The sequence below is a fragment of the Loxodonta africana genome, chromosome 11 (assembly GCF_030014295.1).
Source record: "Loxodonta africana isolate mLoxAfr1 chromosome 11, mLoxAfr1.hap2, whole genome shotgun sequence".
NCBI lineage: Eukaryota > Metazoa > Chordata > Mammalia > Proboscidea > Elephantidae > Loxodonta > Loxodonta africana.
In genome coordinates, this window is record NC_087352.1 from 12,657,973 (window position 1) to 12,683,742 (window position 25,770).

General features: G+C 47.3%; 1 protein-coding gene across 1 annotated transcript; it reads left to right on the plus strand.

Moving 5' to 3' along the window:
* Window positions 1-15,731: 15,731 nt before the first annotated feature.
* Window positions 15,732-16,157, plus strand: NANOS2 (nanos C2HC-type zinc finger 2). The gene has a single exon (XM_003406665.1). The coding sequence runs from the start codon at window positions 15,732-15,734 to the stop codon at window positions 16,155-16,157; it is 426 nt and encodes a 141-aa protein (XP_003406713.1).
* The last annotated feature ends 9,613 nt before the right edge of the window (window positions 16,158-25,770 follow it).

The following is a 25,770-nucleotide window of genomic DNA, read 5'->3' on the forward strand; positions in this document are numbered from 1 at the left end:
CCCTCCCCTCTCTGGGCCCCGCCCCCGGCCGCCCAGTGAGCTACGGCGCAAGCGCGCCGAGCGCCAGTCGTCCAAACGCCCTTACCGCCCGGGTTTCACACTGCCAACAGCGCAAGCGCAGAATTGCCCTCTATCGGCTCCCCACTAGCTGCCTGCAGCTGCGCAGGCGCAAGGTTAGCACGGCCCTCGTTCCTTTGGCCCCCTGGTGCCCCAAAGACGCATGCGCGCTCCGGTGTCCGCCAGCCGTGGCGCCCCGTATTCCGTCTCCGCGCAGGCGTAGTAACCCTTGGGGAAGGAAGGAGGGATGCTCCCCAGTGTCTTCCAGCCCACTCGGCTATCTAACTGCGCATGCGTCTCTGTAGCTTGGCCCAAGCGATGGGAGGCGGCACTGGAGGGCAGCTCTTTAGCTCTATGGTAATTGCGTGGGTGGCGTGGAGGGTGTAAGAAAATCGCGTAGCCGCCTCCCATACGCGCCCCTAAGACGAGCCGCTGGGTTCTGCGGGTGACTCCCACCAGTAGAGGCAGGATGCCCTGGAGACGTTCCGCCCCAGGCGGGTGCGGTAACCATGGCAACTCATCAACTTTCTAATCACGCCTGGGGAGGTCCCCAGTTCACACATTTACGTCACGCTGGCAAGGGGAGGGAGAGTTTCTTGGCGGGTAGGGAGGGTGATCCTGGCGCGGGCACTGCTTTAAGCAAATGTGTGGAAGCAGGAAAGAGTCCAGAATACACGGCTGGGGCGAACTGTATGGCGGGATGATGGAGTTAAATCGGACTGAGAAATTTGTAGTTTAACATTCTGCAGGTGTCCTCAAGGTCATCCAACAAGTGGGGGTTCGTTAATCTATTTAACCAATACTTATTGAGCGCCTATACAGTCCAGGGGCCCTGGTTGCATAGTAGTTAAGAGCTCGGCTGCTAACCAGATCAGTTCAAATCCACCAGCCACTCCTTTGGAAGCCTTATGGGGCCGTTCTACTCTGTCATAAAGGCTCGCTACGAGGTGGAATCCACTCAAAGGCAAAGGGTTTTGCAGTTTTAGGTGCAGTGAACGCAAAAGACAAAAGTCCCTATCATGGAGCTCACTTTTAGTTGGCAGATAATAAAAATAAATAAGTAAAATATGTAAGTGTTGAGGGACAATTGAGTTTCTGTTAAAATAAAAAAGAGGTGGAATATTTTGAAAAAGGATAGCGAGAGTGGTTGTACACCAAGAGAAAGGTAATTAATGTCAATGAATTGTAACTGTAGAAATTGTATGGGTGAATGTTTTGGTGTGCAGATTTTCACTTCGCCACAATAAAAAAATAAAGAACAAAATATATAAGTAAGGTGATAAGTAAGTACTACGAGGAAAAATGAAGTAGGAAAGGGGCTTGGGGATGTGGGGTGTGTGTGTGTGTGTGTGTGTGTGTGTGTGTGTGACTGTAATTTGAAATAAGGGAACCAGGAAGGCCTTGCTGAGAAGGTGAACTCTGAGCAGAGACGTGGAGGTGAGGGAGCAGGTGAAGAGGGGGACTGTGACTGCTGTGCTCCAGGAATATCAAGGAGGCCCAGGGGAACAGCAGGGGGACAGGGTAGCCCGATGGTGTAGGGCCTTGTGGGTCATTGTAAGGATGTTGGCCTTTACTCTTGAGTCAGGAGCCATGGGAGAATGGTTTTAATAGGATCCTTCTGGGGAACAGACTTTAGGGAGTGCCCAGTACAGAGGTGACTATAATGGTTCGGGTGAGAGGTGATAATGACTCCAACCAGAGTGGTAGCCTTGGAGGTGAGGTGAAGTGGAATTGGCAATGGTGGTTCAATGGTAGAATTCTCACCTTCCATGCAGGAAACCCAGGTTCAATTCCTGGCCAGTGTACCTCATGCACAGCCACCGCCCGTCTGTCAGTGGAGGCTTTCGTGTTGCTATGATGCTGAACAGGTTTCAGTGGAGCTTCTAGACTAAGATGGACTAGGAAGAAAGGCCTGGTGGTCTATTTCTGAAAATCAACCATAAAACCTTATGGATCATAATGGTCTGTGTGGTCTGATCCACAATCTATCACAGGGATGGTGCAGGACGGGCCAGTGATGGGCAGAGTCAGAGGGAGCCCAAGTCTGTCTGACTTCATTGTCACTGCTCTGGGAGGGTCCCACCAGATTACCTCATTGAGCCCTCATCCACAGATGGCCTCAACTCATCATCAACCAACAAATATTTACTGTCCATGATGTGTCAACCCTGGGAATATGGCAGAGAACAAGCCTGATATTGCCCCATGAGGTTCACAGTCTAGTAAACAAGCTGATGCATAAACAAGGTAATTGCAGTCATGAAGATATAAACAGAGTGAAACAGAGAAGACCTGACGCAGGAGGAGACGGGGCTCTGTAGAGGGCATGGTCAAGGAGGGCTGATTTAGTGCATGGGCCGAGACTTGGATGGTGCTAAGGTGCCAGCCTCACAACAAAACAAGGAGGGAAGAGCAGCTCAGGGAAGGGGAAACAGCAAGTGCAAAGGCCCTGAGGCACATTTGAGAATCAGAAAGGAATCCCGGAGAGGAGTGAGCAATTGGGAAGAGGGTGACAGGAAATGAGTTCAGAAAAATCACAGGGAGCCTCATCACCCAGAACCCTATAGGCCATAATAAAGTTCTGGAACTTTATTCTGAGGTTAATAGATGATCAGAGAAGGTTTTAAGCAGGAAAAGTGACACAATCTGATTTATATTTTAGAAACTTCATTCTGCTGCTATGTAATATTCAGAATCCAACCACTGCCTCTCTGCCACCTCCTTGGCATCTCCTGCTGGACCACTGCAGCCTCCCAGTTCTGCCCTCACCCACCCCACCATCTGCTCCCTGACATGGCTGCTAGAGGGATCCTCTTAGATTTTTTAAAAATTTTTAAAAAATTTTTATTGTGCTTTAAGTGAAAATTTACAAATCCAGGCAGTCTCTCATACAAAAATTTATATATACCTTGCTATATACTCCTAGTTGCTCTCGCCCTAATGAGACAGCACACTCCTTCTCTCCACCCTGTATTCCCACGTCCATTCTGCCAGCTTCTGTCCCCCTGTGCCTTCTCATCTCCCCTCCAGACAGGAGCTGCCCACATAGTCCCATGTGTCTACTTGAGCCAAGAAGCTCACTCCTCACCAGTGTCGTTTTGTTAGATTTTGTAAAAAATGGCATTTTATTTATTGTTGGTCACAATATACACAGCCAAACATACATCCATTCACAATTTCTTCATGTACAGTTCAATAACATCGGTTACATACTTCACTATTCTACCTATATTGTTTCATTACCATTAATTTGGGCTCTCTGCTCCTTAAAGTTCTCATCTGTGCTTCAGATGATCTGTTGTCAGTTTACACTCAGATCATTCTTTTCTAAGAGCACTATGCTCGAGGCAAACATTCTTTATTAACTGGGCTAAGCTGTTGTTTACTTCAGCAGTGCCTTCATGGGGTAATTTTGGTTCAGAGTTTAAAGGTTATTTCTAGGCATTAGATTCAAGGATCTCCCAGTCTCAATGGATCCAGTAAGTCTGGTTTCCATATGAGTTTAAAGTTCTGTTCTATACTTTTTCTCCTTTTGATCAAGATCCATCTTTTGAGTCCTTGATCAAAACATTCAGTAATGGTAGCCAAGCACCATCCATTTCTTCTGATTTACGGAGGCAACCTGTTAGAGCTTGAGTTGCATCATGTGTGTCCTCTGCTCAGACCTCCCATGACTCCTGCCTCACCCAGACCCTTTGCTGTCAAGTCGATTCTGACTCACAGCGACCCTACAGAACAGAGTGGAACTGCCTCATAGGGTTTCCAGGGAGTGGCTGGTGGATTTGAAATGCCTACCTTTTGGTTAGCAGCCTGAGCTCTTAACCACTGCACTGCCAGGTCTCCTCCTCACTCAGAGCAAACCCCAAAGTCCCTACCAGTTGCCATCGAGCTGATTCCAACTCATGGCAACCTCACGTGTTTCAGGGAAGAACTGTGTTCCTTAGCATTTTCAATGACTGATTTTTCATAAGTAGGTCACCAGGACTTTGTTCTGAGGTACCTCTGGGTGAACACAACCTCCAACCTTTCAATTAGCAGCCAAGTGCCTTAACTGTTAGCACCACCAGGGACTCCAAAGTGCTTACAATAGTCCACACAGCCCCGCATGATCACCTACATCCATTATCTCTCACCTCTTCCTACTCACCCAGCCCACAACGGCCTCTGCACTGTTCCTTGAACATACCAGACCTCCCCCGACCTCAGGGCCTTTGCGCTTGCTGTTCCTCCTGCCTAGAACACTCTTCCCCACATATCACCTCCTTTAACACCCTTCTCAAATATTACCTCCTCCAAGAGGCCTTTCTTGACCACCCTGTATCTTCCTCCCCTACTTTTTAAAATTTGTAACACATATATTCATTTGTCTATTTTATTTACTCTCTTTCTAGAATTTCAACCGCATGAAGACAGGGGTTTTTGTATGTTTTATTCACCACCATTTTCAGCACCTAAAACAGTGCTAGACACACAAGAGGTATTCGGTAAATACACCAAAACCTGCGAAAGCTGGAACCTGGGTAAGATGGGAACCTGGGTAAGATGGAAACCTGTCAGAGAAGGGAAACTCGCTGGGTGTTTACAAATAGGATTCTTAATAAAGAGTGATAGAAAAGTGGTAAGCACCCTGTCAAAGGTGGAAAACTTGCAAGACCTAGAAAAACAAGGCAGTCGTATTGGGTTCTGGTGCTCACAGGTTTCACTGTGTTTGTTGAATGAACGAGCAAATATTCTCCCATCTCCCTGTACCCCACGGTCCCATCTCTCTGCCTGGCACTTTTCAGTAAATATTTAGCGATGCAATAAAAGTTAAAATAATGGCTAATGCTCACTACGTACGTACCTGTAAGTACGTTCACCACGTGCCAGTTCTGATGACTTTCCCCATGTTGTCAGATGTTGTCCTCAGAGCAGCCCCATGGTAGGGGGTCTGCAAAGCTCTGCCTTTTTGTGAATAGGAAACCAAGGCCCAGAGAGGCTACATCCCTTGTTCAAAACCACACAGCTAGAAGGGGCAAAGCCAGGATTTGACCCAGGCCCTGTGGCTGCTAAGTCCACACTCCCAACCACTTGACTACATGTACTGCTATTCTTGTTGCTTTCAGTCTCTCTCTTCTATAGCCTCTGTCTCCTTTGATCGCTACGTGTCCCTCTTCTCTCTCTGCAGATCTGGGCTTGAATCCAGAATAGCTGTGTGACACCGATGAGCAATGTTACTCCTTGGGCCTCAGTTTCCTCCTCTGTAGAACGGGAATGTTACAGATAGAAAAGGAGCCCTAGTGGCACAATGGTTAAGTGCTTGGCTGCTAACTGAAAAGCTGGTGGTTGGAATCAGCCCAGTGACTCCCATAACAATGACAGCCAAGAAAACCCTACGGGGCAGTTCTACTCTGTCACAAGAGGTCACTATGTGTCAGAATAGACTTGACAGCACCCAGTAACAATACAACAGAGAGAGAGAGGACCTGGGGCGGGAGGGGGATCTATAAAGAGCATGGTCATGGAAGGCTGATTTGGTGTGTGAATAGTGCTAAGGAGTAGGCCTTGCAAAAACTCAGGGAAGGAAGAGCAGTTCAGGGAAACAGAAACAGCAAGAGCAAAGGCCCTGGGGCATACTGGAGAGTCAGAGAGGAGGTCTGGATGGATAAAGAGGAGTGAGTGATTTGGAGGGAGGGTGATAGAGTTGTCATGATGATTCAGTGAGACCATGTAGCCAAGCACCTAAAAAACAGAGACTTTGGGGACAATGACAATGACTTCGATCTTGTTGGTCTGGGATCTCTCCTTCCTCTGGTTTTCATCTCCCCTGTTGTGGCCTCTGGAGCCCTGGTGGCACAGTGGTTAGGAGCTCAGCTGCTAACCAAAAGGTCGGCAGTTCAAATCCACCAGCTGCTCCTTGGAAACTGTATGGGGCAGTTCTACACTATCCTATAGGTTCGCTATAAGTTGGAATCGACAGCAACGGGTTTGGTTTGGTTTTGGTCTTAGCCTGTGGACAAAGGTGTCCCTCAGTCCCTCTGGGGGGTCCTTGCTGCCACTATGTCTCTTCGCCCTCTTTCCCAGGGCTTCTGTCCTCCTGAGTTGCCCTTACTCCCCCTTAGCCTCCCTGGACCCCCCATGAGCTGTTTTGTGTATGTGTGTGTATGCATTAGGTGAACGTTTACAGAGCAAACGAGATTCCCATTTGATAGTTTGTACATAAAGTGTTTCATGGCCTTGTTTTCATTCCTCACAATGTGTCACCACTCCCCATTTCTGCCCTGGGTTCCGCATTTCCTTTTGTCCTGATTTCCTATCCCTTCCTGTAGTTTCATCTTTGCTTGTGGGCAAATATTGCCCTTTTGCTCTCGTATAATTGATTGTTCTAAGAAGCATGACCCTCTCGGGTGTTATTGTTTATTTTCTAGGCTTGTCTATTGTTTGGCTAGAAGGTGGTCTCCGGGAATGGCTTCAGTTCCAGGTCAGGAGGGTGTCTTAGGGTCATAGTCTTGGGGGTTCCTTTAGTCTGTCAGACCAGTAACTCTGGACTTTTTTGTGAATCTGACTTTTTGTTCTACGTTTTTCTCGTACTCTGTCTGGGACCCTCGGTTCTGATCCCAGTCTGAGTGGTCGGTAGTGGTAGCCAGGTACCATCTAGTTCTTCTGGTCTCGGTGTCGTACAGGGTGTGGTTCATGTGGTCCATTAGTCCTTTGGATAATTGCTCCCTTGAATGTTTGGCTTTCTTCACTCTCCTTTGCTCCAGAAGGGAAGAGACCAGTGGTTGTATTTTATGTGGCTGCCTGCAAGCTTTTAAGACCCCAGAGGTCCTGAGCTGTTTTCTGCCAGGCTTGAGGCTGGGAGGGAAATTCACAAGTAAACAGGCCGTTGTGGAGTCTGGACAGCAGACAGTGGTCCTGGTCTTGGGGCGGGGGCGGGGGTGAGGGTTATGATCAAGTAAACACCAGAGCTGATGAATTTCTCATTAATATCATCTTGGCCCTTCCCTGAATACATAGTAGCAACCATACCTCTGAAGAGGGGTTGTCTAAGGAGAGAAGTCCTTCACTTGACTCACTGAATAAAACATCAGGGGGGAAGGGTATCCATGCTTAGAATAACAGAATTCTAGAAGAAAACAAAGGAGCCCTGGTGGCGCAGTGGTCAAACTGCTTGGCTGCTAACCAAAACGTCAGCAGTTTGAACCCACCAGCTGCTCCACGGGAGAAAGATGTGGCAGCGTGCTTCTGTAAAGATTATAGGCTTGGGAATGCTATGGGGGAGTTCTCTCTTGTCCTATAAGGTCACTATATGTTGGAATTGACTTGACAGCAATGAGTTTGGTTTAGAAGAAAACAATTGAGGAAAAATACATAATAAGGCGGGGGGGAAAAAAAAAACCCAGACTCACAAGCAATAGAATCTGGGAGTCTTGTAACAATAGTTGGGATTGTTGAGGGAAGGCGCGGAGCCTTGAAATCCTCACCTCTCTTTATGTCATTCTCTGACATCCTAAAAGTGAGTCTACTGTACACATCTCACAAGGCTTATGGTGAGGATTAAACCAGAAAATGTATATGGAATGCTTAGCAACTGAGGCTCTGACACCTGGAACTCTCCACAAACGGGGCTCTTGTTATTGTTATCTGCTCTACGCTAGGCCTGAGCACGGGGATAGAGAGATTTACCTACTAAGGTCCTTGTCTTCACAGAACTCTCCACCTAAACAGGGTCAGGGACAAGGAAATAATCCCAGTGATGTGCTGAGGGGTTTGATGGCCAGCCACTACCCGTCCGTGACTTTGTTGTACTGTGGTGGCTTGCGTGGTGCAGGGTCACCTATGGTGGACAGATTTCAATGGAGCTTCCAGACTAAGAAGCAGAAGAAAGGCCTGGTGATCTACTTCTAAAAATTAGCCCATGAAAACCTCATGGATCATAACAAAATATCATCTGATAGAGGGCTGGAAGATGAGCCCCCTAGCTTGGAAGGCACTCAAAATACACAGTGGCCATAATAATGGACTCGATCATACCAATGACGGTGACGATGGTACAGGACCCAACAATGTTTTCTTCTGTTGGACATGGAGTGGCCATGACTCGGAGCCAACTCGATGGCAGTTAACAACAATTGATGGTCAGAGGGAGAAGAAGCTACAGATCACATGGGGGGTACTTAACCTGCCAGGGTGGTGAGGGAGGATCCATGAGTCTAAGCTGAACCCCAAGTCTCAAACATGGGGGAGCACTAGACTGAGTATGTCACACATCCTGGGGCACGTTGGGATGACACACTTTGGGCGGAGACTGGTCAAGTTGGGGTGAGGTGGTGTTATGGATAGAATTGTGTCTCCCCAAAATATGTAACTTCTGACCTCTATGCCTTTGGTTATAATCCCACTAGGGAATGAGTTTTCTGTAATGTTATTGAGGCAGGATTAGTGTAGGGTGTGTCTTCAGTCAATCTCTTTCAAGATATAAAAGGAGCAAGAAGAAATGGGAGGAAGATAGATGCAAAGCCATATGGAGATCTTCAAGGAACCAGGAAACAGAAGCTGAAGTGCCAAGGACCTTCCCCCAGGGTTGACAAAGAAAGCCTTCCCCTAGAGCCAGCACCCTGAATTTGGACTTCTAGCCCCCTGAACTTTGAGAAAATAAATGTGTTTGTAAAAGGCATCCACTCGTGGTATTTCTATTATAGCAGCAGTAGATAACCAAGACACTTCCCAAGTTGGCTTGTCGCATAAAAACCTCCATAAATTGGCTTGTCCCATACATGAAATGATTAGAAAGAAAAAAAAAAAGCCTCCCTAAGTTGGCTTAAGGAATCCTGGTGGCACAGTGGTTAAAAGCACTCAGCTAACCCAGCCTGGGAGGTCAGGGAAGGCTTCCTGGAGGAAGAGGACATCACAGTTGAGCAGCGAAGGACATTGTAAGTACTCAAGACTTAGGCGTCACCCATGTGAAAGATCTGTTATTGGTCTATGGATATTTAGAACAAGGAAGTTTAACATTGTAAGTTTCCAGGGTGGCACAAGTAGTTTATGCTCAACTACTAACCTTAAGTTGGGCGGTTCAAACCCACCAGTGGCACCACGGTAGAAAAGCCTGGTGATCTGCTTCTGTAAAGATTATAGCCAAGAAAACCCTATGAAGAAGTTCTTCTCTGTAACACATAGGGTCACTAGGAGGTGGAAACAATTCGACAGCAACAGGTTTTTTGTAAGTTTTTTTTGGTAGTGTTCCTGCCTTCCATTCATTCATTCAGCTAACATTCCCTAGCCTCCTACTCTATGCCCGCCCCTATGCTGGACAAAGCTGGGAACACATCAGTGACCAAGACAGCCCTGGCCCTGGCCTCCTCCAAGTGAAGACAGACATCAAACAAGTCATTATGTAAATCCCTACTTCAAAAGGAAATTACAGAAAGCTGAAAAGTCATATCACAAGAAGACCTTTCCTGTGACATTCACAAATTCCTCCCTTCATTACCTCCTAACTGTGAGCCCATTCACAGAGACGCCACATTCCCCCAATAAGTATTTATTAAGGTCCTTCTGGAGGCAAGACATGATCTCTGCCATCAGGGAGTTCTCAATAGACTTTGATCAGATTTTGTCCCTGACTAAACCGAGGCTGCACTGAAGGCACTGGCGAAAAACAAGGCTCCAGAAATTAATGGAATACCAGTTGAGATGTTTCAACAAATGGATGCAGCGCTGGAAGTGCTCACTCGTCTATGCCAAGAAATTTGGAAGACAGCTACCTGACCAATTGAGTGGAAGAGATCTGTATTTGAACCCATTCCAAAGAAAGGTGATCCAACAGAATGCGGAAGTCATCCAACAATATCATTAATATCACACAGAAGTAAAATTTTGCTGAAGATCATTCAAAAGTGGTTGCAGCAGTACATCAACAGGGAACTGCCAGAAATTCAGGCCGGTTTCAGAAGAGGACATGGAACAAGGGATATCATTGCTGATGCAGATGGATCCTGGCTGAAAGCAGAGAATACCGGAAGGATGTTTACCTGTGTTTTATTGACTATGCAAAGGCATTTGACCGTGTGGATCATAACAAATTGTGGATAAAATTGTGAAGAATGGGAATTCCAGAACTTAATTGCGCTCATAAGGAACCTGTACTTAGACTAAGAGGCAGTCATTCGAACGGAACAAGGAGATATCGCATGGTTTAAAGTCAGGAAAGTTGTGTGTCAGGGTTGTATCCTTTCACCATACTTAGTCAATCTGTATTCTGAGCAAATAATCCAAGAAGCTGGACTATATGAAGAAGAACAGGTCATCAGGATTGGAGGAAGACTCATTAACAACCTGCGTTATGCAGATGATACAGCCTTGCTTGCTGAAAGTGAAGAGGACTTGAAGCACTTACTGAAGAAGATCAAAGACCACAGCCTTCAGTGTGGATTCCACCCCAACATAAAGAAAACAAAAATCCTCACTACTGGACCAATAAGCAACATCAAGATAAACAGAGAAAAGATTGAAGTTGTCAAGGATGTCATTTTGTTTGGATCCACAGTCAACAGCCATGGAAGCAGCAGTCGAGAAATCAAACAACGCATTGCATTGGGCAAATCTTCAAACTCTCTCTTTAAAGTGTCAAAAAGCAAAGATGTCACTTTAAGGACTGAGGTGCCCCTGATCCAAGCCATGATGTTTTCAGTCACATCATATGCATGTGAAAGCTGGACAATGAATAAGGAAGACTGAAGAGGAATTGACGCCTTTGAATTATAGTGTTGGCGAAGACTATTGAATACACCATGGACTGCCAGAAGAATGAACTAATCTGTCTTGGAAGAAGTACAGCCAGAATGCTCCTTGGAAGCAAGGATGGCAAGACTTGTCTCACATACTTTGGACATGTTATCAGGAGGGGCCAGTCCCTAGAGAAGGACATCATATTTGGTTAAGTAGAGGGGCAGCGAAAAAGAGGAAGACCCTCAATGAGATGAATTGACACAGTGGCCGCAAAAATGGGCTCAAGCATAACAATAATTGTGAGGATGGGGCAGGACTGGGCAGTGTTTCGTTCTGTTGTATATAGGGTCAACTGTCCTCTCCCCCCGTCCCCATTCAATTAATGGCAACAAGGGATCTTCCTAAAGTACAGTTCTGATCATGTCCTTCCCCTGCCTAAATCCTTCCATGACTCCCTATTGCTCTGAAGGTAAAGACTGAAGGGCTGACCTTGGCCTACATCACTGGTTCTTAAACCCAGGAGACCCAGTACCCACTTTATATAATGGCATTTTGAAATACCTTTTTGGTATCCTGAAATTAAACTCAGATAATATAACCCACCAACACACACAAATTATTTTTTTAATTAATATTGTGTCCTAACTATAATATGTCGTTGTCATTGTTGTTAGTTTTCATTGAGTCAGTTCTGGCTTATGTCAACTCCATGTACAATAGAACAAAACTCTGCCCGGTCCTGCACCATCTTCATGATCAGAATGCTTGAGTCCATTGTCACAGCCACTGTGTATTTTGAGTGCCTTCCAATCAGGTGCTGGGGGGGAGGGGTTATCTTCCAGCACTATTTTGGACAATATTCCATTTTGATCCATAGAATTTTCATTGGCTGATTTGTGGAAGTGGATTACCAGGCCTTTCTTCCTGGTCTGCCTTAGTCTGGAAGCTCCATTGAAACCTGTCCACCATGGGTGACCCTGCTGATACTATATTTAAATACCTGTGGTATTTAAGCAATACAGCCTCACAGCAATACGCAAGCCACCACAACACGACAAACTGACAGGTGGTAGAACTATAATATAAAGGAGAAATAAAGAGACGGTAATTTATAATAAAATCACATGTTTTAGTATGTAAATGTTTAGGTATGGCCACTATGAAAAACATTTAATCAGGCATATAACTAGGTTTGCTGTCAGCTCCTAACCTAAAGGTTGGTGGTTCAAACCCACCCAGCAGGCCACGAAGGAAAGGCCTGGTGATCTCCTTCCATAAAGATTATAGCCAAGAAAACCCTATGGCCATAAGTCAGCATTGACTTGACCACAACCGGGAACAGGTCGGCAGATACCATCATCTGCCCCTAGACTCACCATGACTGAGGTAGGAACAAATAGTGTGTTGTTTGGGGACAGATACCATCACCCTGGGTGATGTGGCTTCTAGAAATGGTGAACGACTCTGGATAAAGTCTGAATAAAATCGAACAAACCCAAGAGCAGGCAGGCCACAATGTACACAGTGGTTTCCTTCCAAGGAACATCCATGGATATTAAAACATTGCAAAAAGCACTTTTGTAAAATGTCACTAAGTACTGGGCTCAGGTAATAATCATAACCGGGGTTGATTTTCCACCTACATGGGTGTCCATCGGGACACTGAAAAGTTAATCCGGGTATGGACCCAATCCCCCGCAGATACCGAGCCACGACGACTGTACTGGGGTCTTTGTGAGCTTTGGTTTTGTTGTTGCTGCTTCCCCACTGGGCTGGTTGCTTATGAAGCCGCATCCTGTTGCCTTGGTCACTCCTGCGGCATTCCCAGCGCTCAATAGCTACCTGTTGAATGTTCAAGGAGACCAAGGGAGACCATCAGTGGAAGAAGAGTCCCTGGAGGTGGGGTGGGCAAGAGGCAAAGCTTTTGCTTGGTCCTGAAGATGGGGAAGGATTTGGGACGGTGGAGGTCATTCTAAGTGAGACTGTGTCATGCCAACATCCTCCGCTGCATTTAAGATCAAGTCCCAGGATTGCTGGAGTCAGACCTGGGTACCAACCCCAGCTCTGCCATTTCCCTCCTGTGTGACCTTGAGTACATTCCTTAACCTTTCTGAGCTCCGTGAAATATCCTCCTCTGTAAAATGGAAATGAAAGTGCTCACCTTCTTGAGTGGTTATGAGGTTTGTGAGCACTGTGTTGTTGTTAGACGCCATAGAATGGATTTAGACCCATTGTGACCCCATGTGACAAAGTAGAACTGCCCCGTAGGGTTTTCTAGATTGTAATCTTTATTTTATTGTCCTTTAGGTGAAAGTTTACAGAGTAAACTAGTTTCTCATTAAATAATTAATACACATATTGTTTTGTGACATCGGTTGCCAAACCCAAGATGTGTCAACACTCTCCCCTTCTTGGCCTCAGGTTCCTCATTTCCATTCGTCCAGGTTTTCTGTCCCTTCCTGCCTTCTTGTCTTTGCTTTCGGGCTGATGTGCCCATTTAGTCTCATATACATGTTTGAGCTATGTATGTTATTGTTTATTTTGTAGGCCTGTCTATTCTTTGGCCAAAGGGTGAACTTCAGAAGTGCCTTCAGTACTGAGTGAAAAGGGTGTCCGGGAGCCATACTCTCTGAGTTTCTCCAGTAGGCTGTAATCTTTACAGGAGCAGATTGCCAGGTCTTTCTTCTGAGGAGCTGCTAAGTGAGTTCAAACTGCCGACCTTTCAGTTAGAATCCGAGTGCTTAACTGCTGTGCCACCAGGGTTCCTTACTGAGCACACATTTAATAAACATTTGTTGAATAAGTGCCTCCTAGTTCAGGATGTGGAGTCCTGGTGGTACAGTGGTTAAGAGCTCAGCTGCTAAACACAAAAGGAATCCATCAGCCATTCTTTGGAAACCCTATGGGGCAGTTCTACTCTGTCCTATAGGGTCACTATGAGTCAGAACCAATTCAAGGGCAAGAGGTTTTTTTTTTTTGTTTCTGTTTTTTATGTATATATATAATTTTTATTGTGCTTTAAGTGAAAGTTTACAAATCAAGCCAGCATCTCACACAAAAACCCATGTATACCTTGCTACACACTCCCAATTACTCTCCCCCTAATGAGACAGCCCACTCCCTCCCTCCACTCTCTCTTTTTGTGTCCATTTCGCCAGCTTCTAACCCCCTCCACCCTCTCATCTCCCCTCCAGGCAGGAGATACCAACATAGTCTCAAGTGTCCACCTGATCCAAGAGGCTCACTCCTCACCACCATCCCTCTCCAACCCATTGTCCAGTCCAATCTATGTCTGAAGAGTTGGCTTCAGGAATGGTTCCTGTCCTGGGCCAACAGAAGGTCTGGGGGCCATGACCACCGGGGTCCTTCTAGTCGCAGTCAGACTATTAAGTCTGGTCTTATGAGAATTTGGGGTCTGCATCCCACTGCTATCCTGCTCCCTCAGGGGTTCTCTGTTGTGTTTTGTCTCAGGGCAGCCATCAGTTGTAGCCGGGCACCATCTAGTTCTTCCGGTGCAAGAGGTGTTTTTTTGGAGTTCAGGATGTAAGGACCCTAGGTGACACAAGTGGTTTGTAATCAGACGCTAATCCAAAGGATTGAGGTTCGACCCTACCCAGTGGCTCTGTGAAAGGCCCGGCGATCTGCTTCCATAAAGATTACAGCCAAGAAAACTCTATGGGGCATCTCTACTCTGTAACAGATGAGGTCACCATGAGTGAGGGGCCAACTCGATGGCAGCTAATAGCAACAACCACAACATTGTAAGACATGATGAAAGAAAAGGTTTTAATCCAAAAGAAGTAAGAGGGCCCTTCCCGGAGACCACCTTCCAACCATACAATAGACAAGCCCATAAGATAGACTGTAACACCCGAGAGAGGAACGTGCACCTTAGAACAATCAAGTATACAGAGCAAAAGGGCAACATCTGCCCCAAGGCAAAAATGAGACGATAGGAAGGGGTAGAAAGTAGGAGGAAAGGAAATTGGGAACCCAGGGCAGAAATGGGGAGAGTGCTGACACATTGTAGGGAATGAAGCCAAGTTCATGAAACACTTTATGTACAAACTATCGAATGAGAATCTGATTTGCTCTGTAAATGTTCACCTAATGCACAATAAAAACAAACAAACCAACAAAAGTGGTAGGAAGAAGGTTTGCTTTGGAGTCCCACAGACCTGGGTTGGAATCCCAGCTCTGCCATTTGCATGCTGTGTGACCTTGGCTCAATTAGTTTCCATCTCTGATCCTCAGCTCTCATCTATAAAATTGGATCTTAAAGGTGTTGATCTCATGGAGTTGTTGCAGGGATTAAATCAGATCATGCAGGTAACAGTGTAGCACAGTGCCTGACCCTGGTGGTGCAACAGTTAAGTGCTGGGGTGCTAACCAAACAGTTGGTGCTTTGAACCCACCCAACAGCTCCGTGGGAGAAAGACCTGGCGATCTGCTCCCATAAAGATTGCAACCTGAAAAAAACCTATGGGAGCAGTTCTACTCTGTCACATGGAATTGTTATGAGTTGGAATCAGTTTGATGGCACTCAACTTTGCTACTAGAAATGGCTCTGGGGTATATGGAGGGGGCAGCTGGCCCTCTAGTCCGGGAGAAGGGGAGGGTAGGGGGCGGGAGGCATTAGCAAACGTGGAGCATCATTGAATGCATAGGGAAACTGAGGACTAAGGATGGGTAGGTTCTTCCTGGAGGTTACAGACCACCTTGGAGGTAGAGCAGAAACCCGAGACCAGGGTACTGTCCTCCTGCAGGGTCTCCTTGAGTGACTAGAGTCAGATGGGGGTCACACGTAGGGAGTGGGCCCTTTAAATTCTAAGCTCCACCTTTGCTTAGAAGGGGCTCTGGGGAGTATAAAGGGGGGTGCAGCTCCTCTCTGCTCTGCACAGCTTCTGCTACTCCTCCCCAGCCCCAGCCCCCCTCCATCTACCCACCAACCCCGCCCCGGCGCCATGCAGCTGCCCCCCTTTGACATGTGGAAGGACTACTTCAACCTGAGCCAGGTGGTATTGGAGCTGATCCAGAGTCAGGGGCAAAGGCCAGAGGCCCAAAGCGTTGAAGAGGCAAGACCCGGGCCACCGCTGGGGCGGAATGAGGGGCCGGGAGTGCTGAGAGGGCCAGGGGCCAGCGGGGGCCTGTCCAACCTGTGCAATTTCTGCAAGCACAACGGTGAGTCCCGCCACGTCTACTCTTCACACCAGCTGAAGACACCAGAGGGCGTGGTGATGTGTCCCATCCTGAGGCACTACGTGTGTCCCCTGTGTGGTGCCACTGGGGGGCAGGCCCACACGCTCAAGTATTGCCCACTCAACGGCGGCCAACAGTCCCTCTACCGCCGCAGTGGGCGCAACTCGGCTGGCCGCAAGGTCAAGCGCTGAGGACCATGAGCTACTACGATCTGCACCCCTTAAACCCTCCCTGGATCCCCTGCCCTTTGGAGTCTTTGGCCCTCAGAACTCATCCCTGCTGGATCCCGAATCATAGGGGCCTGTGGGAAAGCCAGGCCAGCCCTGCCCCCTTTGACCTCACAGCCTTGCAGCTCCTTCTGGGTTGAAGTTCATGATCTTCCAAGTTCACGGACATTCTCCCCTTCGACATCTCAGTCCCAGGGCTCCATTCCTTGTGAAATTCTTGGATCCTTGGACCTAGAGGACCCCACTGCGCTTACCCTGGCAGCCCTCAGAATTTGGAGACAGTGACCGAGGCTGGCTTGGACCCTCCACCTCAAGGCCTTCAAGTTGGGGGCTCCACTTGAGAACTGCCTTCTCCACCTTCTTCACTCACCTGAAGACCCACCGCTTCCTCGGGGACCACGCTGGATCGTTCCTTCCCCGCCTTCAGCAGCTCATGCGCCAGGAGCTGGGAGAGGGAAAGGGGAGATGCTGGAGGGACATCATGTCATTGGGGCACCATGTCATGTCAGGCTTATCCTGGAATGGTGAGCCAACATCTTTCTCCTCCCTCTGGTTGTTCTTCCCCTTGTTGGGCCTACTTCTTTCCTGACCCTGACTCCAAATCACCGATGCGTCATTTCTCCCAGAGAGAGACAACCACCCCCCCACCCCAAATCATGATAGTTGGTTAAAGATCATTTTTTTCTTGATTTTTCAACCTTCAATAGTTATGCCAAAGAAGCTCCAGCAGCAAAGAGGTTCTAATGCCCGGAAGGGAATGGCAACTGCCTTGGTTTTTGTTTTAGGGGCAAAGTAGAGCCCTGTTGGCATTTTAAGTTGTTGGGTTTCAGTTCAGGCCCAGGGGCTTCAGCTTGGGCTCTGGTCATTAAAGAGCGTTTCTTTGTTGTTTTTGCAATCACTTAGTCTGGTGTGTCTCTCTTCTCACCAGACAGACAAACTGGGGGAGTGGTGGGGGCACTGCATTTTTCCCACAAGCAGGAGGCGGAGTGGGGCAGGGGGGGTCCTGAGTTCCTCTCACCACCTGCCCCCATAATCCTCTAACACGGGTCACCTGTGGACGGGTCCCCGAGTTTCTCCTACCCTCTGCCTGGACCCCAGATTCCCCCTTCACTCCTTCCTCAGGCTCTGTCCTGGGTCCCCCACCCGCCCTGCATGACCATGCATCTTCCAGAACCGAACTTAGAATACTTTTAAAACTTTGGGATATCCCAGGGCCCATTGGAGAGGTGATGAAAATTATGATCCTCACCCCAGGGAAATGGTCATATGTACACAAATATTTATTGAGCACCTATTATGTGCCAGACACCGTTCTAGGGGAGGGAGTGAAGAGACAATAAAATGAATGAATGAATGATAACCAGTTGCCCTTGAGTCAGACTCATGGTGACTCCATGAGTGTGTCAGAGTAGAACTCTGCTCCACAGAGTTTTCAGTGGCTGTGATCCTTTGGAAGTAGATGGCCAGGCCTTTCTTCCCAGGCGCAGCTGAGTGGACTCAAATCTCCAAACTTTGGGTTAGCAGCTGAGCATGTTAACTGTTTGTGTCACCCAGGGTCTACAAATAAATAAATAATATAATGTCAAGTAGGTGGTAAACGCCATGGAGGAAAATAAGGCAGGTTAAGGGGATGGAGAAGGTCCCTGAGTGGTACAAATAGATTGTGCTCGGCTACTAACCAAAAGCTTGGTGGTTTGAATCCACTCAGCAGTGCTGCAGAAGAAAGGCCTGGCGATGTGATTCTATACGATTACAGCTAAGAAAACCCTGTGGGAGGGAAGCTCTGCTTTGAAGCACATGAGGCTGCCATGAATCAGAACCAACTCCCCAGCAATTTGTTTGAGTTTTGTTTTTGTAAAGGGAATGGAGAGTGAAAGAGGAAGCCAGGGATATCCTTTCTGAGGAGGTGATACTTAAACAGGGTCCAAATCAAACGAGAAAGCTGTGAGAATATCTGGGAGAAGGGTACTCTGGACAGAGGGGACAGAGCATTCAAAGGCCCTGAGATGGGGATGGAGGTGGTGTGTTTGCAGAACAAGCAGGAGGCTAGCCGAAGGAGAGAGCAGATCAGAGAGGTAAGTAGGGTGAGGGCAGTGTTCAGGGCCTGCAGGCGCTGGTGAGAACTTGAACTTTATCGTGCATTCTCAGATTCGGAAATCTACCCTCAGGCTCCCCTCACACAGAACCAAAAACCCCAGTTAAAGATCTCTGCTTGCAAGTCCCCCCAAACTAGCTAAGTTAAACTAAACAATAGGCAAAAAGGAAGTCCCAAACTTCGCAGTCCAGAACTTATACAGTGGAGCAGGTTGGATGTTGGACATCCCGTGCTTCCCCCATCTGTGTGTGGCCATAGGCGCCTACCATTTTGTTGGGCTCCGTGATTGAATGGAGCCCAACCTGTTCCATTGTATACCGCAAATGTGCACACATGGGCAAATCGGCTGGAGGAAAGGGTGCCTCCTTTTATTTATTTGTTTAAATAATATTTATTGTGTTTTTGGTGAAAGTTTACAGAGCAAATTACGTTCCCACTAAACAATTTCTACACAATTTGCTCAGTGAAATTGGCGACATTTAACACAGTGTGTCAGCTTTCTCATTATTTCCATTGTGGTTGTTCTGTTTCCAGTAATCTAGTTTCCCTGCTCCCTTGCCTTCTCATCTCTGCTTTAGAGCAAGTGTTGACGGTTTGATCCCCTGTAGATTTTTTTTTTAAAGAGAGCAGTACTCGTGGGTGACGTTATTTATTCTAGAGCCAGTCTGTTGTTTTGCTAAAAGATGATCCCATGAAATAATTTTGATTCAAGGTTTAAGGAGGATCTCAGGGCGATAGTCTCGGGGAAGTCCTCCTGTCTCAATTCGTCCAGTAAGTCTGGACTTTTTAAGAATTGGAGTTCTGTTTTGCATTTTGCTCAGGGTGCCCCCTTTTACTTCCCTCTGAGGGGCTGCATCGGGCAGGTAACAGATGATCCTTCAATCTGGGTGATGAAAGCGTTTCACGAAGGGACCACCGGTCAAGTGTGGGCAGCCACTACGGCAAACACAAGGAGGTGGTACCGTACTGGGGGAGAGCAGTGGGGCCCCTTAGACCTGGAAAACTGAGGGGAGATAATCTGGGGTCATTATGGCATGACGGGAACATGAAGGGTCTGGAGACGTCATCCAAGGTGAGGTGTCCAGGAGACTGCTGGGCAAATTTCAGAGCCTCCAAAAATGGTAGGTTCCCATTCCCATGGTGGGGATGGTAGTTCCGGGGACTCAGCGTAAAGCTCCCACGCTTCAGGATTCAACGGGAACTCTGTGGGGTTCTAGGTCTATCCTTAGTGAATCCAGTTTTCCTTCTGTGATTCTAAGCGGGTGAAGAACTGGTCCCACTCTCCTTCCTAAGCCCAAATCAGTTGCCATCAAGTTGATTCTGACTCATGGTGACCCCATATGTGTCAGAGTAGAACTGTGCTCCACAGGGTTTTCAGTGGGTCTGGGGCTCAGATGAAACGGCTCGAGAAAGACACAGTGGTTGTCAGGTTTTTGCTGTTTTTGAATGAATGAAGTCATTCATTCACCAGACACATGAAGTGGCAGGGTAGTGACAGGAGCTGAGGACAGTAAGGAAACCCAGTGAATCATACCCTGATCTCTCTCTCTTTTAGAAGGGGCAGAGTGGGTCTGGAGGGGCCACCGGAGACTTCTGCACAGGGGCTTATGTGCTGGCTGTCGTCCTGCTCGACCTGTGCCCTCTAGAACAGAACAGGACAGGACAGAATAGAACAGAAAAGGATGGGAGACAAAGCAGAAAAGCAAACACAGAGGAATATTTCCTTCCTCCCTCCCTTCCTTCTTCCCTTTCATTCTTCCTTACTAATGCAAGGACTCCCTGGCTGGTGCAAATGGTTAACATGCTTGGCTGCTAACTGAAAAGTTGGAGGTTCAAGTTCACCCAGAGGCACCCTGGAAGAAAGCCCTGGCTATCTGCTCCTGAAAAATCAGCCATTGAAAATCTTTTTCAGCTCCTGCAGCAATTTTCCAAAACAAGAGAAAAGACCAACACACACTTAAGGTATTCCTTGATAACAGATTGTTAAATAAAAAAAAAATCATATCTTCCTAGGGTTAAACACACCACACACACACACACAAAACCCCCAAAACTTGCCCACCACTATTTGTGTTTCTGCAGCCCTCTCCTCTGGGCCCCAGACTCACACGTGTCCAGTAGTCCCTAGAACCTTCTCCCTAAGATGTCCCCAGGTACCCGCCACATCCCTAACTGCCCTTAGTACTGATCCCCAAGATTACTAGCCTCTGGACCCCCATCTCAGGCCCAGCTCCACTATATACCCTGTTATAGGGCTGGAGACGTGGGCCTTGTCCTTCTCACCACCCCCATTGCCCACCGGTCTCCGAGGCCTGTCTAGTCTGTCACCAAAATTTCTCCATCCTTCTCCTCCTCTCCTTCTTCAAGGTCTTGCCCCAGCTTGCCCCTGACTTCCTGGCCCCAGCCTCACTGTCTCCAACCTCCAAAGGGAACTTTCTAAAGTATAATCCTGACCTTGACCATCCTTGCTGTGGCTCCTATTATGGATTGAATTGTGTCCCCCAAAACCCAAACCAAACCCAGTGATGTCGAGTCGATTCTGACTCATACAGACCCTATAGGACAGAGAAGAACTGCCTTATAGAGACCGCAAAACATGTGTTGTAAATCCTAACCGCTACGTTGTTGTTGATTCCGACTCATAGAGACCTCGTGGGACAGAATAGTACTGCCCTATAGGGTTTCCTAGGTTATAAATCTTTACAGCAGCAGATCACCAGGTCTTTTCTCTTGCAGAGCAGCCGGTGGGTTCGAACTGCCAACTTTTCGGTTAGCAGCTGAGTGCTTTAACCATTGCACCACCAGGGCTCCTCCTAATCCCTATACCTATGGGTGTAATCCCATTTGGGAATGGATTTTCTTTGTTATGTTAAGAGGCCACATCAGTGTATGGTGTGTTTTAAGCCAATCGCCTTTGAGACACAAAAAGAATAGATTAGGACAGAAGAGCAAGCAGAGATGGGGAAGATAGATGCCAAGCCACATGAAGATGACTGAGGAAGAAGCTGAAAAGAGACAAGGACCTTCCTCCAGAGCTGACAGAGAAAAAGCCTTCCACTAGAGCTGGTGCCCTGAATTCAGACTTCTAGCTTCCTAAACCGTGAGAAAATACATTTCTGTTTGTTAAAGCTACCCACTTGCAGTATTTTTGTTATAGCAGCACTAGATGACTAGACATACCAGTGTAGGATGGGTCCTAAACCTAATCACTTCTGAGCTACAAAAAGACCAGTGTAGACACAGAGGCATACACACATGGAGAAAGATAGATGCCATGTGAGGATCCAAGGAGCCACGGAATGCCCAGGACTACTGACAAGGGAGGAATCTATACGACCAAGACACTAATTTGAGAGAAAATAAATTTCTGTTCTTTAAAGCCATCCACTTGTGGTATTTGTCACAGCACCATTTAGGTAAATAAGATACTTCTCTAGTGGCCTTGAGAGAAAGCCCAAATCCTTACCAGAACCTTGTAGATCCTGTGTCGCCTGGCTCCAACGTTTTCCTCCATCCCATCTCCTGTTCCCTCTACCAACTTCCCTTCCCTCCTTCCCTCTCTCTTCCCTTCTCCCCCTCCACCCTTCCCACTTGCCCTGTTTTTGTCCCAAATCTGTGCCTGCAATTTCCTCTCCTGGATCTAATTCCTTTCAGTTTTTTTTTTTTTTAACTGCAACCCACAGTGAGAAATTCATTTTACATCATGATTCAATACACACATGTATCTGTATCTTTGGCCACTAGCCAAAATGTTGGCAAATCAAACCTACCCAGAGGTACCTGGGAAGACAGCCCTGGCAATCGGCTTCTGAAAGGTCACAGCCCTGAAAACCCTACCTAGGAGTTCTACTCTGTACATATGGGCCATGAGTTGGACCACTCTGAGCCACAACAACTGAAACAAAAGTTTCACAAAATAATAATCATAGTAAAAATGTTGTTGTTGTCAGGTGCCACTGAGTCAGCTGCGACTCATAGCTACCTTATGTATAACAGAACTAAATGTTGCCTGGTGCTGCGCCATCCTCACAGTCATTGCTATGTTTGAACCTGTTGTTGCAATCACTGTGTCAATCCGTTTCATTGAGGGTCTGTTTCTTTTTGCTGACCCTCTGCTTGACCAAGCATGGTGTCCTCCATCGATCAGTCCCTCCTGATGACACATGCAAAGTAAGTGAGTCTCACTGGTCTCACCCCATTTGGAGCAAGGGAGAATGAAGAAAACCAAAGACGCAAAGGAAAGATTAGTTCAAAGGACTAGTGGACCATAACTACCACAGCCTCCACCAGACTGAGGCCAGTATAACTAGATGGTGCCCAGCTACTACCATTGACTGCTGTGACAGGGATTACAATAGAGGGTTCCAGACAGAGCTGGAGAAAAATGTAGAATAAAATCTAACTCACATCCACACAAAAAAAGACCAGACTTACTGGTCTGTCAGAGACTGGAGGAACCCTGAGAGTCTGGCCTCCAGATACCCTTTTAACTCAGTACTGAAGTCACTCCTGAGGTTCACCCTTCAGCCAAAGATTAGACAGGCCCATAAAACAAAATGAGACTAAATATGGGCACACCAGCCCAGGGACAAGGACAAGAAGGCAGGAGGGGACCAGAAAGCTGGTAATAGGGAACCCAAGGTCAAGAAGGGGAGAGTGTTGACTTGCCATAGGATTGGCAACCAATGTCACAAAACAGTATGTGTATTAATTATTTAATGAGAAACTAATTTGCTCTGGAAACCTTCATCTAAAACACAATAAAAAAAAAAGAATATAAGTTCCATGACAACAACAACCACAAAGTAAGCAAATCAAAGTCTTGGACAATATTCCATGATCCACAGGGTTTTTATTGGCTGATTTTCAGAAGTAGAATGCCAGGCCTTTCTCCCTAGCATGTCCTAGTCTGAAAGCTCAGCTGAAACCTGTCTACCACGGGTCACCCTGCTGGTATCTGAAATACAGGTGGCATAGCTTCCAGCATCATAGCAGCATGCAAGCCACCACAGCACGACAAATTCACAGAAGGGTCTTTTTAATTACGGAGCAATGAATACGGAAGATAAGGAGTCCTGGTGACACAACAGTTAAGCACTCTGCTGCTAACCAAAGGGTTGGCTGTTTGAACCCACCCAGCAGCTCCTTGGGAGAAAGGCCTGGCAATCTCCTCCCATAAAGATTACAGCCTAGAAAACCCTATGGGGAAGTTCTACTCTGTCACATGAGGTTGCTAGGAGTCAGAACCAACTCTACGGCACCTAACAACAACAACAGCAAATAGGGAAGAGGACAGTGGTTGGTCAGTTGCAGAATTCTAGCCCTCCAGGCAGGAGACCTGGGTTTGGTTCCCAGCCCATGGAACTCATGCACACCCACCACCTATCAATGGAGGTTTGTGTTACTAGGATGCTGAACAGGCTTCCGAGGAGCTTTCAGATTAAAAGGCCAGGGAGTCTACTTCTGAAAATCTGTCAGTGAAAACCCTATGGATTACAGTGTTCTGGTCTGGGGGAAGCCCAGGATCGGGCCGCATTTCCTTTCGTTGTGCACAGGGTCCTCATCAGTCGGTGCCGACTCGGCAGATAACGACCGATTAATCTGTGGAATAATATTTTGCGACTATGTGAAGGTCCTGTTCACGATACATTTTAACGTTTTTAGAAGTGCCTAATCATTACACACAAATGCTTCTTGCTCTGAGGGAGTAAACATTTTAGCTGGGGGTGCAGCCCGGGAGGAAGACAACAGATTAGCAAATACATGAAAAGTTAAGAGGCTCAGAGTATAAACGCCCTAAAGGCAAGAACTTTTGTCCTGTTTACTGCTGCTGTGTCTGTGTTTAGAACAGTATCTGGCCCATATGTTCAATAAATATCTGTTGAAATGAATGAATGGTGTTAAGTGTTACGAAGACTCTAAAACAGGGTCTAAACGCTGAGGTGGGATGGGAAGGCATGGGGTAGAGTTTGTGGCTATTTTTGGTAGGATATTCAGGGAAGACCCCTGTCCATTAGGGGTGTCTTGAGTTCGAAGGAGGAGTGCCTGGGTAGTGCAAATGGCTGACAGGCTCGACTATTAACCTAGAGGTTGGAGGTTTGAGTTCTCCCAGAGGTGCCTAGGAAGAAAGGCCTGGCGATCTATTTCTGAAAAGCCAGCCATTGAAAATCCTATGGAGCACAGCTCTGCCCTGACCCACATGGGGTGGCCAGGAATCGGAGTTGACTTGACACAACTGGCTAGGAGTTTTTGGTTTTGAATTGGAAAGAAAAGGAAAAGCAAATGCAAAACGGCTCAGAGGCAGCAGAAAACTTGGTGTGTTTGATGAGGCGAGAGAGGAAGAGAGGGCTGGGGGGGTGTGGGGTGGAAGAGAACAAGCCAGGCTGAGCCTGGGTCTCCAGGAAGTCGGCTTGAGTATCGTTCCTCAGGTGGAGTGGGACCTTGCAGACCAAGGTGGGGAGTATGGATTTTACATGGAAGCCACTGGGGGGCAGAGTTTGTAATCAGGGAGTGATATAATTTGAGGTCTCTTTTTACCTCAATCTCTGTGCACCTCTGTCTCTCTTACCTTTTTGGGGACACATTGAGGAATCTGATAAAAGCTATATGTAAACACACACAATTTTGTGTGCAGTTCCAGGGTGTTCACTGGACATGGGCTCAGACTGTCTGTTCCGACAGGTAAACTGAGACTCAAGCCTAGTATTAAGGACCAGAACCTACAGGGCACTTAGGGGAGCAGCGGTGGTTCAGCGGTAGAATTCTCTCCTTCCATGCGGGAGACCTAGGTTCGATTCCTGGCCAATGCACCACATAGACAGCTACCACTTTTCTGTCAGTGGAGGCTTTTATGTTGTTATGGTGCCGAACAGGTTTCAGTGGAGCTTCCAGACCAAGACAGACTAGGAAGAAAGGCCTGGCGACCTGCGTCCAAAAATCAGCCAATGAAAACCAGTCACAGGGATCCCAGGACTGGGTAGTGTTTTGAAGCGTTTCTCTCTTTTGTGCATGGGTCACCAAGAGTAGGGGGCTCCTAACAGCAACCTTAAGGGTGTTGTGAGGATTCGAGGACATGGTGCACGCCAGGTGCCAGGCATAGAGCCCAGCTCACAGTCAGGAAAAAAAAAAATCCATTGCTGTAGGGTTGATTCCGACTCAGCAACCCTATAGGACTGAGTAGAACTGCCCCATAGAGTTTCCAAGGCTGTAATCTTTACGGAAGCAGACTACCACATCTTTCTCCCACTTATGGGCTGGTGGGTTCGAACCGCTGATCTTCTGGTTAGCAGCTGAGCTCTTAACCGCTGCGCCACCGGAGCTCCCTAGCTCGTGGTGGGGGGCTTATTAAGGGTGGGCTATTCTATATATATATTTTTTATATGGTAAGGAGCCCTGGTGGCACAGTGGTTAAATACTCGGCTGCTAATGGAAAGGTCGGCGGTTCAAGTGCACCAGCCATGCCATGGGAGAAAGACGTGGTGG

Excerpts from the sequence above, each read along its gene's own strand:
- NANOS2 (XM_003406665.1), top strand. The coding sequence starts at position 15,732 with ATGCAGCTGCCCCCCTTTGACATGTGGAAGGACTACTTCAACCTGAGC.